Source organism: Tupaia chinensis, unplaced genomic scaffold (genome assembly GCF_000334495.1).
Source record: "Tupaia chinensis unplaced genomic scaffold, TupChi_1.0 Scaffold000023_1, whole genome shotgun sequence".
NCBI lineage: Eukaryota > Metazoa > Chordata > Mammalia > Scandentia > Tupaiidae > Tupaia > Tupaia belangeri.
Genome location: NW_006159453.1, coordinates 200,031 through 216,158, shown reverse-complemented (window position 1 = coordinate 216,158; position 16,128 = coordinate 200,031). Strand labels below are relative to the sequence as shown.

At 36.0% G+C, this 16,128-nt stretch overlaps 1 protein-coding gene across 1 annotated transcript in view; it reads left to right on the top strand.

Annotated features, from left to right (window-relative positions):
- The window catches only part of FNBP1L (formin binding protein 1 like), a 63,336-nt gene extending 48,093 nt beyond the window's left edge, over positions 1-15,243 (top strand). Inside the window, exons 10-14 of the mRNA XM_027770625.1 lie at positions 4,443-4,552; positions 6,789-6,921; positions 7,980-8,074; positions 11,797-11,945; positions 13,656-15,243. Of these exons, the coding sequence (XP_027626426.1) occupies positions 4,443-4,552; positions 6,789-6,921; positions 7,980-8,074; positions 11,797-11,945; positions 13,656-13,834 (666 nt within the window). The 3' untranslated portion in view covers positions 13,835-15,243. The remainder of the gene's footprint in view (positions 1-4,442; positions 4,553-6,788; positions 6,922-7,979; positions 8,075-11,796; positions 11,946-13,655) is intronic.
- The last annotated feature ends 885 nt before the right edge of the window (positions 15,244-16,128 follow it).

Genomic DNA, 16,128 nt, shown 5'->3' with positions numbered 1-16,128 from the left:
CAAAACAAATTGTGGCTTTTCTGTTTCATGAAACTACTGACAGTCTAAAGAATGTTAAGCTTAATTTGGAAAGATAATCCACAGCAATTGTCATCTTTTCTTATCATCATAACCATTAATATATTTGGCCAACTCATCAGATAAGGGGTAGATATTTTTGTCAGATATTAAAATTCATACTTTTTAACGTGAAATTTTACCTGGACTCTCCCTACCACCTTCTCTAAAAACATCATGATTTAGAAAACAAGGAAAAATAAAATGTAATGAATGTGAAAATTTAATTTTTAAAATTCAGATGCATATTCTAGGTCATTGTGTGTGTGTGTGTGTGCATGTGCGTGTGTGTGTGTGTGTGTGTAGTTGGGATGCTAGATAGATGCCATGCCAGTTGTAGAATCCTATCAGCCCACGTTGTGAGGTGTGCGTGTTTGTCTATGTATCCATAAATGTACATACATGATAATTACACTGTATAAGAGCACTTTGGTTGGTCTCTTTAGAATCTGTGTTAGTTCATATTTTCAGAAAGAATAGATTTTAACTGATTTTCTAAAATCTTAAGTTATGCTTTTAGTATTGTTTAAGCATATGGATTTCAGATTTAGAACTAAAAATAGAAACATTTTCAAAGCAAAATTCAGTCTATATATTTGTGTCTATTAGGAGATGTGTGTGGGAAACTCAGATCTGAGCAACACATTATTTTGGTAATGAGGAGTTTTTAATGTGTCTGTATATTTTTTGAAAGTACCTTAAAGTTAGAGTAAAAATGTTACCCCCATGTAATAACCATGATATATTTTACTCAAAACAGTATTTTGAACTGTAATAGTTCAGGTTATTGTATTTTCTTACAGTGTATAGGGAAGAACATTCAGTTATTAATGTTTTATGTAAGATTTATTTAAAATGGATATTAGGTGTCTTTATATTGCAAATTTCAAGTATTAGTTTTTTGAGAATGAACAGCTATATAAGTAAAATCTACTTAGGTAAAAACTCTTTAAAATAAAATGTATGATTACTGATATAATAATTAATATGTTTTTGGGTTTTAGTTAAACTTAGAAAATATCTGCCCATTATCATCAGTGTATGCTTTTTTTTTTTTTTTTGCAAGTAATTTATTTTCCCAAAATATGCTTAAAGTTGTTTTTCTGGCATAATTTGTTTGAACTGTGGAATGTACATGATTTATTTTAATATTGTAAAAAAAAGTATAGGTTATTGCATCTTTTGTATTATAGCTTCATGTGAATAATTTACCATTTCTTTTGTTTTCCATTGAACTATTCAGTGGTCGGTGAAGATGGTAAGCCTTGTGTGCTGATCTATATACTGTGCCAACATTAAGTAATCTCAAAACATTGTTTTGTTTAATTCAAAACAAGTGGTAAAGTACATCCCACATTTTCACCTTGTTTGTTTTTTCTTTTTATAATTTGATCCATAGTCCAACATAATACCAGTCCCTCTTAATGTCATAGGATTAGAAAATAATGTGGTTAACTGTCATCAGCCCATTAAGTTCTTAAATGTTACTGGGGAGAGTCTTTGTCATGTTATAGAGGAGAACAAAATTGTGGTTAAATATTATTTTAAAAGCAAAAGTTCATGTTTTATGCAAATGAAAAATTTAGTGAAAATTATTTTTCCTAACTCCCTTTAAAAAGATCATATAAATTTCATTGTTTTACAAGCATTATTCGATTTTTTTTTTCCAGAAAGAAAAAGACTTTTTTAAAAAATCTGATTTTATTATGGAATTAGTGTTCTGTTCTTCTGTATTATTCGAGGGGCAGAGCAGCACAAATAATGTAAATATTGTGTGTATGTGTGTGTGCGCGTGCATGTTTGGGATATTCTTGTGTACGTTTATTTCATACACATTAATGTAGCCACATTATGAAGAACTGACCCCCAAATTACTGAGTGCTTGAACAGGAAGTTAAATAAAATAGCTTTTGGAAAGTAGACCAGACCACTCTTGTTTATAAATTCCCTTTTAGTAAAAGAAGTTAAATGTTTCAGAGGGCTTCTTTACATCCTTAGGAAACAGAGTGAGTTTAATCTTTGTATATTATATAAGAATAGACTATAATGTCAAAAGGCATATTAGAAATGAAAGTGCCTAGGTATCTACTACTAATAAATTTGAAAACAGAGTTGGATTAGGATAAGTGGAAATCTGGCATATTTACTTGTAGGTAATTGTGAGTTTATTATAATATTGGGTTGTAGGAAAAGTCATGATGCATTTTTGCATAGAAAAACAGAAACATATATCATGACTTTTTTACCCCAAAACCCACTGTATTGAAATGCTTTTCTTTATTTCATTAAGTAGTTTTTAGAATATTACCCAAAAGCCTGCACTATATTGAAATGCATTTTTTAAATTCATTAAGTAAATTTTAGAAATTAAAAAAAAAATTAATTAGAAATATTTACCTTTGGTACACCTAACCTGTTAATTTACCTTAAGAATTAACTACTCAGTTTAAAGGAACATCATATAGAAATTTTACCATTCATTTATTTAGGTCAGACTTGGTTGATTGACATTCTTATTTCTTTTTTTTTTTGGAGAGGTTTTTCCCTGTAGGGCGCGTGCGCTCGCCAGACAAAGACAGAGAGGCAGAAAGCAAGAAATCACCCCCCATGAGGGATGGTCACGCCACAATCCCTTCTCCTCCATTCTCCTCTGGTGATCTTGGGCACGCACGCACACGCGCCCGGCATGAGTTTTAAGCCACCGGGTCCGGGATGCGAATCGCGGTCGACTATGTGGGAGTCCAGTGACATAGCCATTACGCTAACTGCTGGTTCCCGACATTCTTATTTCTGGTGACTGGTAGATGACAAAACAAAAGCCACTTAGACAGGGTGCCTTATTTATTTTAGGCAAGCTTGTTGAATGTTCATAATGTACAGGCTGCTCAGGAAAGATTCTAGAGATTCTGTCATTAATTAAATGGTACATTTGATCATAGCTTGTGGTAAAAATAAGTTTTCTTTTTTTTTTTTCAAGAAAGATTTTTGCTGTAGGGCACGTGTGCTCTCTGGAGAGAGAGAGACAGAAAGTGAGAATCACCCCCAGAGGGATGGCTACACCACAAGTTCCTCTTGGGATCTTGGGCATGCATACATGCACACGCACCCGGCATGAATTTTATTTAAGTCACTGGGTGTGGGACTCAAACCGTGGTCAGCTACGTGGGAGTCCAGCGATGTAACCATTACGCCATCTGCTGGTCCCAGGTTTTCTTTCTATCATGAAAGTAAGTGAAGCATTCTTATAGATGATAAAATAAAGCTATTTAACAAATGATTTAGTCACAAACGGTCCGAAGAGCCAGAATGCATCTGCTCTGAGAGCTCATATTATAACACTTTAAAAAAATTGAACCATCTTCATATTCCTAAAAATAACTCTTTTGAAAAGAAAAAACAAAGAATGATAGGTATCATTAATTTTTGAGCTATATAAGTAAATACTAATTTATTTTAAATGAACCTTGTAATTGCTGATAGTGGTTCTGTTGCAATTTTTAATAATTTAGCTAAAGTAACAATAATTAAAATTCGAGCCAGAAATAAACATCTGATTGGTAGTATTTTAAAAAAAAATTACATTGTTTCCTGAATGTCAAAGCACTGAAAAATTTTCAGATATCAAGTATTCTTTCTAAAGAAGGATTGTATCTTTCTTTGGATTATATTTTTCTTTCAGGAACAACTGAAGTATGTTACTTGGTTTTACAAAAGGATAATTGAAAATATACTCTTTGTTGGAATTTAATTTCTATTTAGTGGATAGATCTACCTTTTGTTTTTTTAATAATCAGATATGTTTTGATTCTCAAGAGTGACTTAATAAACAGTCATTCAAAGGCTATAGTATTAGAGTATATTTTATTAATTACATTGTCTCTATGAGGTAAGTAGCTTACTTAACTCATAAAAACTTACTATTTTTAGTTTGAATATTTAAAACATTCTGAATATTATGGCAATGGGTTTGATTTGGGAATATGGTGATATGTTGTGTTTAAAACAATGACTCGTATAGATGAGAAATGTTATGTGTTTCCATTTTGTTGTTGTTGCTGTAAGAAGGTTCATATGTATTTGTTTTAATTCTGCCAAGACTTGAAAATAGTGTGATTATTAATCATTATCAATTATCTGTATCTGGTAATATTTTTACCTGTTTGTTTCCTTGGTTTTTATAAAGTGAATGAAATGTGGGCTCTTCAACACAGTTAGCATACTACACATATATACACACATACCTACATATGCTTCCTCTTTTAATAAGGGGTTGTTTGAGGCAAATTTGAAATTAAAGTTGACATATATTCTTATTTTATCAGGTATATTTGGAAAATAAAATTTCCTGAAAATATGTTTTATGATGATTTAGATTCTCCTTTCAGGGCCCAGCTCTAGAGGATTTCAGTCATCTGCCACCAGAACAGAGACGTAAAAAACTACAGCAGCGCATTGATGAACTTAACAGAGAACTACAGAAAGAATCAGACCAAAAGTATTGTTCTTTTAAGTCCTCTCTATCATAATTACTTCTTTTAAGGTCCACTTTGAATGATGTGCTTAAATGTGATATATAGAAGATTTAAAAATCATACATCCTAATTGAAATATCTTTTGGGAGAAAAATTTACTCCTAAACTGGAAAATTTTATGGTTGCCGTGTCACAGATAAAAATATTAAAGAATGAAATATTTAATGAAATATTAAATGAAATATTAAAGAATTATTTTGGTTACAGATTTTTTTTATTGGATACTAATATTTACACATTTGCCAAATTACTTAATGACTCATATTAAGAGTAGTTTTACCAACATTAACCACTTTTTTGGTTGTTGCTTGTTTTTAAGGTTTTTGCCATAGGGCGTGTGCGCTCGCCAGAGGGAGACTGAGAAACGGTGAGAGGGAAAGTGAGAAATCACCTAGGGGAGGGCCACACTGTAGTCCCTTTTTCTCAGTTCTCCACCTGGTCACACCACAATCCTTTCTCCTTTCTCTTGGGGTTTGGGACAGGCATGCACACGTACCTCACCTGGTGGTTTATTTTTCAAGGCCATGTGGGATCTAGCCGCCATAAACTGCACCACCTGCTAGCCCTCAGTTCTGTTCTAAAGAAAGATAATTGAAAAGTATATGAAGAGTAGATAGTATAGAAAAGAGAATTGGAGGCAGGAAGATTCCTTAGGGAACTTTATAATAATCTGGGTGAAAGGTACTGAAGATCTAAATTCAGGCATGGCCATGGGTATAGAGAGGAAGAATAGATACAAGATTCATTTCAAAGCCAAAGTAGGATACACTTTTCATCTGAGTTGATGTTTGAGAAGAGTAAAATAGAAGAGGTTAAGAAAAACAAAAACAAAAACTTGGGGACCAGCAGATGGCATAATGGTTACATTGCTGGACTCCCCCATGGCTGACTGTGGTTTGAGTCCTGTACCTGTCAGCTTAAAACTCACACCAGGCAGGACCAGCACTTGGCGTAATGGCTATGTCACTGGACTCCTATGTAGCTGACCGTGGTTCGAGTTCCAAACCCGGTGGCTTAAACTCAGGCTTAAACTCACGCTGGGTCCATGTGCATGAATGTCCAAAATCCCAAGGGGAGAATGGAGAAGGGATTGTGGTATGACCATCCCCCCTTGGGGATGGTCAAAAGGGATTGTGGTATGACCACCCCCCTTGGGGATGGTCAAAAACAAAAATCAAAAACAAAAAAAAATTTGTAGCTCAAGAGAATAGCTATAAAATTAACTAAAATGAGAAAAACAAATTTAGGGTAAAGATAATAGCATACACTGATTTTTGAAATATATTTGGAAAATCTATATTGCAAGTATCTAATTGGGTTTGGAAATGCAAATCTAGAACTTAGGAAAGAAAGGGAATTGGAGATGACACATTTGAGAGGCATCTGAAGATAGGTGGTATTAAAACAATAAGAGATTATCCTTAAAGTGGAGTGTAGGATGAGATGAGAAGAAATCTTTCACTTATGTAACACACATTTAAAGGTTGAACAGAGGAGGGGAAGGAACCAGTGAAAGAGGAGGTGAGGAGGAGGAAGAAACTTGAACCTCTAAGAGGTCAATAAGGAATAGTATTAAGACATGTTAGTCAACAGTGTCAGATATTAGAGGGAGTCAAGGACAGCTGATTGAAGCATAACCTATTGTAATGTGGTTAGAGAAGAAATAAGTTAAGAGGAATTGGCAAATGACTGAATTTGGAGTGGGCAGGTTAAAGATAGCATGCCTATTTCTAGAATAGGTGAGGGAGGAGGAGGAGGACGCTCTGTGAACTGAGATAAGAAACATTGGTAGAATACTGTGGCTGGGTGGGAATATAATATGTTTGACTTGGGACATGATGAGTTTAAGAATAATAAGGCATATTTTTCGCACTTTTGATTAAAACTATAAATGTAGGGGGGCAATATAGATATGTACATAATCTCCTTGTGTAGAAAGCAAGAAAGAAATGAAATTATTCTTTTTAGGTATTCCAAATGTTTTAAAATGTCGTCTATACATTTTTAGCTCTATAAAGCTGGTAAAGTATATAGAGTTTATATGGAGTTTACTATCTTTAATCAGATGATGTTTGACTAAACTTAAAGAGATATGATGCTAATTAAGATTTAGTTGCTCACAAGTCCCCAAAGTCAAATCAGATTCTTACCTGGAAGCATATGAAGTATTTAATTCTGTGCTTTTCTTCTCTTTTCCAGAGATGCACTGAACAAAATGAAAGATGTATATGAGAAAAATCCACAAATGGGGGATCCGGGAAGTTTGCAGCCTAAATTAGCAGAAACCATGAATAACATTGACCGCCTACGAATGGAAATCCACAAAAATGAGGTACGTTTGTTATTCAGCTGTAATCTTAAGATTTATTATTATTATTATTATTTTATAAAATTTTGCCAGAGGGCACGTGTGCTTGCAGGAGAGAGAGAAAGTGAGAAAGTACTCTGCGCTGTCCCCACGGGGGATGGTCATGCCAAAATCACTTCTCTATTTGTCCCTCCTTTTGGGATTCTGAGCACACATGCACCTTGTATGTTTCAAGTCTCAGGGTCTGGGACTTGAACTGCACAGTTGACCATGTGGGATCCAGCTGCTTTAACCACCACATCACAGGCTTGCCTAAGATGAATTATTTTTAGTAATATGGGCATAAACTTCATTATGATAGATTGTTTTCCCTAGAATTATATTAAAATAATTATATTTAATTTTAGGGTTTGTGATCTAAAAGTAATTATCATTATGGTATCTATCGTTAATCTTCTATTGACATTTTTAACCTAAATTTTTATATAAGAATATATATATTTATATTTTAGTTTTTTTTAAAAAAGAATTATTTGATTTAATTTTATGTATTTATTTATTTATTTAACCAGAGAGGGACAGAGTGAGAGAGGGAAAGTGAGAAAGCAAGCCACGAGGTCCAGGACTCGAACTGCAGTTGGCCATGTGGAGTCCAGCACCCTTAACCACCATGCCACCTGTCAGTCCCAGTATTTTATATTATTTTATTGCCATGGGGCACATGTGCTCACCAGGGAAAGTACACACTCTGATGGGGCATGATCACACCACACTTCCTTCTCCTTTATTTCTCCAGCCTACTGGAATCTTGGGCATGCCCTATGTGGTTTTCAAGCTACCAATGTTAGGATTTGAACTGTGGTGAGCCATGTGAGATCCAGCTCCCAGTACATAGTGCTTATCCACTACACTATGGTGCCAGTCCATATTATTTTTTAACTTAGTTGTAAAGTTGGTCATTGACCAATTTGAATAAAGGTTATATAATTGTAAAAACTCAAAGCATATTTTAAATGCAGATATCTTACAAATTTTTACCCATGTTTATTGAGCTCAGTTCTTATTTATTTACTTTTCCTAAGGCTTGGCTCTCTGAAGTTGAAGGCAAAACAGGTGGGAGAGGAGACAGAAGGCATAGCAGTGACATAAATCATCTTGTAACACAGGGACGAGAAAGGTCAGTTTTTACATTTTATTTCTTTTCCCTAAACTTTTCTTGCTCTTTTGCCTTAAATTTTACACATTTCTATCCCCCCCTCCCCCGATATAACAAGCTTGGTTTTTAACAACTTCTGTCTTTTGAACTCAAGTAATTTGATGTTTAACAACAGTTCCAGGTGAAGAATGAGGTTTTATCTTGCTATTTGGTTTGTTTGTCGTACATAAGAAAACAGAACTAGGGATATAGAAAAAAAATTGGATCTACACTCCAGGGCCATAGGCTACTCAGGCATGGGAAGATTCCCTTCATGTTTAGGTAGAGTTGGATTGATCATGCTGAACACAAATTTTACTGTCAAGTTGGTCAAAATTTTGTGAAGGAAAATAAAAATCCATATTGTTAGTTTGGACTAGAACTTCCTAAAGGCATTTTGCAGTTTCCACGTGTCTCTTATGACATTTTCCTCGTGGTATAATTGATCTTTTTTCTCTCCATAATAAGTTGACAAATTAGGATTCACTTTTACAGAATTTGAGCTATCTAATATCAAGTCTTGGTTTACTAAACTTAGATACAGTGTAATTTGAGCAAATTCACTTTTAATATTCTCCGAGTCTCAGTTTCTTAAAATATAAAATGAAGGTTAAAATACTTATCATACATTGTTGTTAATAATAAAGGAAATAATGTCTATAAAACACCTGGTAGTAAAATAGCTTATTAATACTAGGTACTTAACAATGCTAGTTTCTTCCTTTCTTTTTGTCCCCCTAACCACTTTTTTTTAAAGAATTTTTAAAAATTTTATTTATTCATTTTTTAATTTCACCCGAGACAGAGAGAGAGAGGGAGAGAGAAAATGAGAAAGCAATCCACCAGGTCTAGGACTTGAACTGCAGTTGGCCATGTGGGAGTGTCCAGAACTATAACTACCATGCTACCTCCTAGTCCCCAAGAATTATTTTATTTAACTTTATTTATTTTTAATTTGACCAGAAAGGGACAGAGTGAGAGACAGGCAGAGAGGGAAAATGAGAAAGCAAGCTTCCAGGTCTGGGACTCAAACCATGGCCAGCCAGGTAGGAGTCCAGCACCCTTAACCACCACACTGTCTGCCACCCTCCCAACCACTTCTTTAATATTTATTTTATTTTATTATTATTTTTTAATTTGACTAAATTATATTTTAATTTGACAGAGAGAAGGAAAGTGAGAAAATAAGGCACTGGGTCTGGAACTCAAGTAATGGTTGACCGTGTGGGAGTTCAGCTCCTCAACTACCATGCCACTTGTCAGCCCCTAAAATTTATGTTTAATATATCAAGCAATAGCCACAAATAACTGTTTTTTGTTATTATAAAAGCCAAATGAAAAGGATAAAAACTTTCGTGTGTGTGTTAGTGACTTCTAGGCTTATTGAAATTGCTGCTAAATATAATACTGAAAATATTTCCATGATTAAAACCTTAGTCATTTGATTCTTTTTTTTCTTTTTTTTTTTGGAGAGGTTTTTGCTATAGGGCGCGTGCGCTTGCCAGACAGACAGAGACAGACAGAAAGCGAGAAATCCCTTCTCCTCCATTCTCCTCTCAGGATCTTGGGCACGCATGCACACGTGCCTGGTGTGAGTTTAAGCCACCGGGTCCAGGATTTGAACTGCGGTCGACTACATGGGAGTCCAGCTCCATAGCCATTACACTAACTGCTGGTCCCCCAGTCATTTGATTCTTTAGCAAAACTAACTTTTTTTTTATTTTTAGAACTTTTAAGAAAAATAAAATGCCTTTGTATTACCTGCCCTTTCAGATTTTCTGTTGCTAACTTATTAACATGTTTAATAGGAAGCTAATTTTACTTACTATTTTAGTTAGGAGTTTTTTGGTTCTTAGTGACAAGGTGAATATTTTACCTATACTGGTGTAAACTAAAATGGGTTCATATTAGCTCATTTTTTGGAGAGCTTTGTCTAAGATGTTAGGTGAAATCCTCAGAAACAGTTTCTCTCCACTTCATAATTTTTCCTTCTATAGTGTTGGCTTCATTTTAAGGCTCCATGCAGTGATCTTCCAAAGTGCAAGGCCAGTAGTCCTCCAGGTTCACATCCAGTGCTAAGAAGTGAGCTTCTTTTCCAGCAGACCCGAGAAGAAGTCTCTGTGCAACTCTTGTGTCTGACTGGGTTATAGGACACTCATGAACTGTTCACTTTGTTCCTACAAGTGCTTGGTTGATGGTCGCTCAGGGTCCAGAATAGAAGCAACTCTACCTGAAGCTTGCGAACAGAACCTGAGTTGAATGGATCCCCCAAGGAATCTTAGAGTTCTTTTGTCAAAAGAGGGAATGACAAGTCTGGGATGATTAAAGACAAATATCTGCTACATTTTTCCATTATACCTCTAGGTCTTGTAAGAGGTATATACTTACTGAATACTCAATGCCTAGAAAATTATGATCTTTTAATTTTTTTATTTTAGGAAATGAAGCATTTTATATTAGAAGAGTCATTGTTTAAGAAAATAGGACTTGGGACCAGCAGTTAGCGTAATGGCTATGTCGCTGGATTCCCATGTAGTCGACCACGGTTCAAGTCCCGGACCTGGTGGCTTAAACTCACACCAGGCGCGTGTGCGTGCGTGCCCAAGATCCCGAGAGGAGAATGGAGGAGAAGGGATTGCGGCATGGCCACCCCCCCTGGAGGGTGATTTCCTGCTTTCTCTCTCTCTGTCTGTCTCTGTCTGTCTGGCAAGTTCACGCGCCCTATAGCAAAAACCTCTCCAAAAAAAGAAAAAAAAATTCAAAGAAAACCAGTGAAGGTTGTATATTTAAAACCTGAAGTAGAGACTTTATAACTTAGATTTTCTTACACGACATGTGACCTCCTGTACGTATTTTCTACATAGTGGTAACAGGATAATTACAGGAGTTCAAGTTTGGCAGATGGCAAGAAACCTTGAAAAAATTTTATCCTTTTATTATTTTTCAAAGAAACTGGCCCCAGTGAGGTTGGGTGATTTATTCATGCCATAAAACTAGACACTCACAATTTTGGGACAGAGAACCTACGTTTCCTGTTTTGCAGAGCTATGATCGCTCAACAATTCCTTCGGCTGATAAAGTAATCTTCTGCTTTCATGATCAGGTCAATAAAAATGAGTCCACTTTAAGTACAAACAATGACTTGCAGTGGCACTGTATGGCTGAGGGAAAGCAAGCATCAAAAACAGGATAATTACATGACCTCCGCCCTTAGTGACTCATAATCAAATGGGAAAGGCTGTTCACACACCCACTCTAGAGAAAAACCTTAAAAAAAAAAAAAAAAAAAAAAAGAAAATAGGACTTAATTTGAAGCCATGTCATAGAGTATTTATTTATTTATTTTTAATTTGCAAGAGAGTACATGCACTGACTGGAGGAAGACTGCAGCGGGTAGGAGGAGGGGGAAGTGAAAGTGAAAAGCACCCCCATGAGGGGATGGTCACAGTCCCTTCTTCATTTCTCACTCCTTTCACAATTTGGGGCATTTACACACACCCAGTGTATTTTTCAAGCCACTAAGTCCAAGACTGGAACTGTGCCATATGAGATCCAGCCTCCTTAACTTAACGTCATGCCACCAGCCAGCCTGTCATAGGATATCCAATTTCTGAGTTAATCTTGTGGAGTCCAACGCACAGATAATATTATAAAGAGTTTCCGTATCTGTGATACTCGATCAGAGATTATTTTATCTTTTGTAGTCCTGAAGGAAGTTACACTGATGATGCAAATCAAGAAGTTCGTGGGCCACCCCAACAGCATGGTCACTCCAATGAGTTTGATGATGAATTTGAGGATGATGACCCTTTGCCTGCTATTGGACACTGCAAAGCTATTTATCCTTTTGATGGTATGTTTTGTATAATATATTGTATTTGATAAAATTGTTTTTTTAAAGTATAAAAACATTTAGTCACTCACTTTCGTGGCCTTAGCTAAATAGCATATTGTCAGAAAATTAAAATCTCAGTTAATTAGTACACATACTTTTGTTTTAACTATACTATAGATATAGAGAATTTTCTTCCACACATAAAATTGAAAGAAAATGACCTAATTGTTGAATTTGGTTGATACATGTACTCAACAAGGTGAAGCAGGTTGAGCATGCAGCCCAACCCAAGAAGTGGATATCTGGGAGGAGTTACTTCACGTTCTTCCTTGTTGCTTATTCCCATTGGGAGGCAGGGACATGGCTGCCATCCCCATGCCCTGACTCTGGGATGACATGGGAGCAAATGTTACTTCTGATTTTCCTCTCTGATTGCCGGAGAACAAGCTCTGTGAGGGGAGGAAGGCCTGCTAGCCCTCTCATACAGATATTTAATTACTTTTCCTGCTCTTGAACACTAAAACATTATTTTTCTCAACTAAAGGCAGAGCAGAGTAACACTTTTGTAATAATTACTGTAAAATTGTATGTGATTTAAGGTCTTTTCCAGCCACCCATTGTATTGGTTTTAAAATTGAGTGAAGTCTTTAGTTTTCCTCACCCTTTGAAAATATATTGAATTTAAGATCTTGCTATAATGTGATCTAGGGAGTAGGGAAATAACGTATGTTAAGTGAAGATTCACTTACGAGAATTGTTACTGCTAAGCAGATCAGGAATGGTTGGGGATGGGAGAAAGGGGGTCTACATGCTGATGAAGTCTTTAAGGAAGTTTGTGTTTTATGGTCATTCTGCTTCTGTCATCACTGGAGTTGACCCTGTATCTATCTATCTTTCTTTTTCTTTTTCTTTTCTTTTCTTTCTTTCTTTCTTTCTTTCTTTCTTTCTTTCTTTCTTTCTTTCTTTCTTTCTTTCTTTCTTTCTTTCTTTCTTTCTTTCTTTCTTTCTCTTTCTTTTTTGAGAGATTTTTGCTATAGGGTGTGTATGCTTGCTGGAGAGACAGACAGAAAGCGAAAAATCATCCCCCAGGAGGATGGCCACATCACAGTCCCTTTTCCTCCATTCTCCTCAGGATTTTGGGCATGCACACATACATACCTGGCATGAGTTTCAAGCTGCCAGATCTAGGACTCAAACCATGGTCAACTCTGTGGGAGTCCAGTGACGTAACCATTATGCCACCTGCTGGTCCTGAGACTATATTTTTCTCTGTTCTCTCTTCAAACTATATTATTTCCTTCTTTCTTCCCACCCTCTCACTGCCTTGTTAGTATTTTCCTGATCCATATCTCATGAATTTTTTAAATAGCAACACTACTCAAATTTGGGAAAAGAGTTAGAATAGTAAAATAGGAGTTAGAATACTCTGTCAAATCATGTAATGTCACAATATCTCAGTTACTTCATCTGTTACATGGAGGCTTTATTAATCCAGCCTCACCCTCTTTATTATTGGACGACTCAGATGAGGCATTATGGATGAAGATGTTGGAGAAACTACAAAGCATCGTGGGAGTATTATTGCTAATGAGAGTCCATGGGCCTGGTGTTCCAGGTCCATTGAAACCTAGGGAAGTTTTATATTATTTTGTGTGTTGTATTTGTAATTTTTATTAAAAATGACCACTCTGCTTAGATTATGCTTGTGCTGTGAAAACTCTGATCTAGGACATAATGAAGGTACTCTGGCAATGAAAGAAGGAGAAGTTCTGTACATTATTGAGGAGGACAAAGGTGACGGATGGACAAGAGCTCGGAGACAGAATGGTGAAGAAGGCTACGTCCCCACGTCATACATAGATGTAACTCTAGAGAAAAACAGTAAAGGTGCAGTAACTTATATCTAAATGCATTAGGCAGCTTTGTGCCATGTGTGGCATAGGAATGGTAACATGAAATGAGACACATTCAACAGGTTGGAAAAAATAAGAAAACTTAAAAGGCATCCAAGATTTATTGTTCACTGTGTGAGCTGAGTGTAGGCCTGACCTTAGAGATGTGAATATTATCATAAGAAACTGCTACGTGGCGCTTTACTGTTTGAGTAATGTTGGTGTGAAGCTTAATTGATGCCTTTTGCTTTATGTCCTGCTTAAGTCTGTGTGAAGGATTTGTGTTTTTTCTGCCTTATAAAAAGCAGAATTTGATTCATTGGGCAGGAATCTATATAGAGAATGATCCCCCATCCTCTCTACTTCAGAATGCACAGTAACGGTAGTGATTCACATAGTTGGACTGCTCCGAAGTGCTATTGAAAGCTAATTCCCAAAAGAGTAGTTTGTTCCAGGAATTTGAATCTGTAGCTACAGTTTTCAGAGAGAAAAGTAGTAGTTAGCTAACTAGGTAAAGTAATAATATTATGATTTCCATTTTCCTTTCCAGTTTTAACTTTGACTTTCTAAAGGAAAAAATAAGCATCTAGTACGTGATCTATTTAAGTAGTAGATTAATCAGGAGACCTGCAAAATAAATCACCCGGTCTACCTCTTAATGAATAAAACAGCTTTCTCCTGAGAACTGAAAATATTTTCAGGTTTACTGGTGATTTTCAATAATATACAAGTTACCTTCCTTCCAAATTAATATTTTGCTTATACTTTTCCATTTTGAAAATGTCTTTTAGGAAATAAAAGACTGCTTTAGCGATTACTTAGTATTTAGCAGTTATTCTTAAGAAAATAGATTCTAAATCAACAAAGATAGAGGGAATGTTGAATCAAGAAGTAGTACTAGCAAACTTTTAAAAGAGAAACAGCTTTTTTGACTAACAGGGTTAAGTTAATGTCCCTTAAGGGCATTTCCTCATTTTATCCAAATCATCAGTTACTGGAATAGATTTAGTTAATTTCAACAAGCTTTTGTTGGAAGCACCATGCAGCCCAGGACTGTGCAGTGTTCACTGACCACACCCTGAATGAGTTGTGTGGGGAGGTAACGTGAGGAAGCAGTGAGACTGGGTCTTGATTTTGCTTATGTTTCAGTTTTTTCTAATGTTTTCTGTAGCTGACTATAAAATGATTTTAGAGACATTTGGGACAGAGACTATAAACTGAACACACCTTTTGGTCTTACCAAAGGTCTTCAGTAATTGTTCTTTTCTTTTTCCTCCTGGACTGCAGGTTCCTGAAGAGGGTTTCTGAGGAAATGGGCAAGATGTTGAAGGAGGTTACATGCAGCTGCTTTTGGGGGGAGGGTATTAGAGTTGGCAGGCTCAAAGAGAGAGTGAGAGAAGCTAGTTGCATGAGTGCATGCAGATTTTTTTTTTTTTACTAACTTCATTAGCATTTCCATACATTGTCCTTTAAAAATCACTGTATTACCAATCTTTAAATTTCTAGTTCAGTTATTCACACAAAATAAGAAAGCCAACAATGGCTGACCTTTTTCGCATTTATTTTACTGTTGCCCCAATGAGAATGAATGCAGAGCTGTCTTAAAATGTGTCTTAACATCAGCTGTCCCAACAGGACTGTTTCCATCCCAGCTCTGTTTTAATTGGCCTTCAGACCCACCGTCTGTTAGAATCCCTGCCATTTGCTAGTGTCTGCCTGCGCCACCTCCGAGCTTGCTTAACATCCTGTTGCATGTCTAGAGTGATCAGTCTAGATTTTTCAGGCATGTCTTTATAATCCCTTGTTCTTGTCAACCTTTGTTTTGTTTTACATTTGTAGTATAAACCACTTTGTCAGACATCTTCAGCACTAATGTTTCCATCCTAGTATTCATGTTTGCTGCTATAACTTCCCCACTACAAACATTCCAGTTTTGGCATTATGAAGAAGTAGTCTGTGAACCTGAAGTATTTATGATAAGAAAAAGAAAACATCTCTGCTCTAGCCTACAGCCCAATTGAAAGAACTCTGAAACGTGACACATCTTCAGCACCTCAGTCTGGAAAGAATCTATAGTCAGCACTGAAATCCTGGCATCATAAACACAGAAGATACTCACCACCTCAAGACAAAGGACTGTTGTCAAAAGTCAGCTGCTTCCATTCAAATGCTGCCTTAAACTAGAGTGCCTAAATCTGTTGATTGCCAACACTACCACTACAGTATCCCACAAAGGGCTTTGTGTGTCAGCTCAGTGCGACCTCCTTTCACTCTGCGGCTCTGCTGCAGCTGCCGGTGTAGACTCTGTA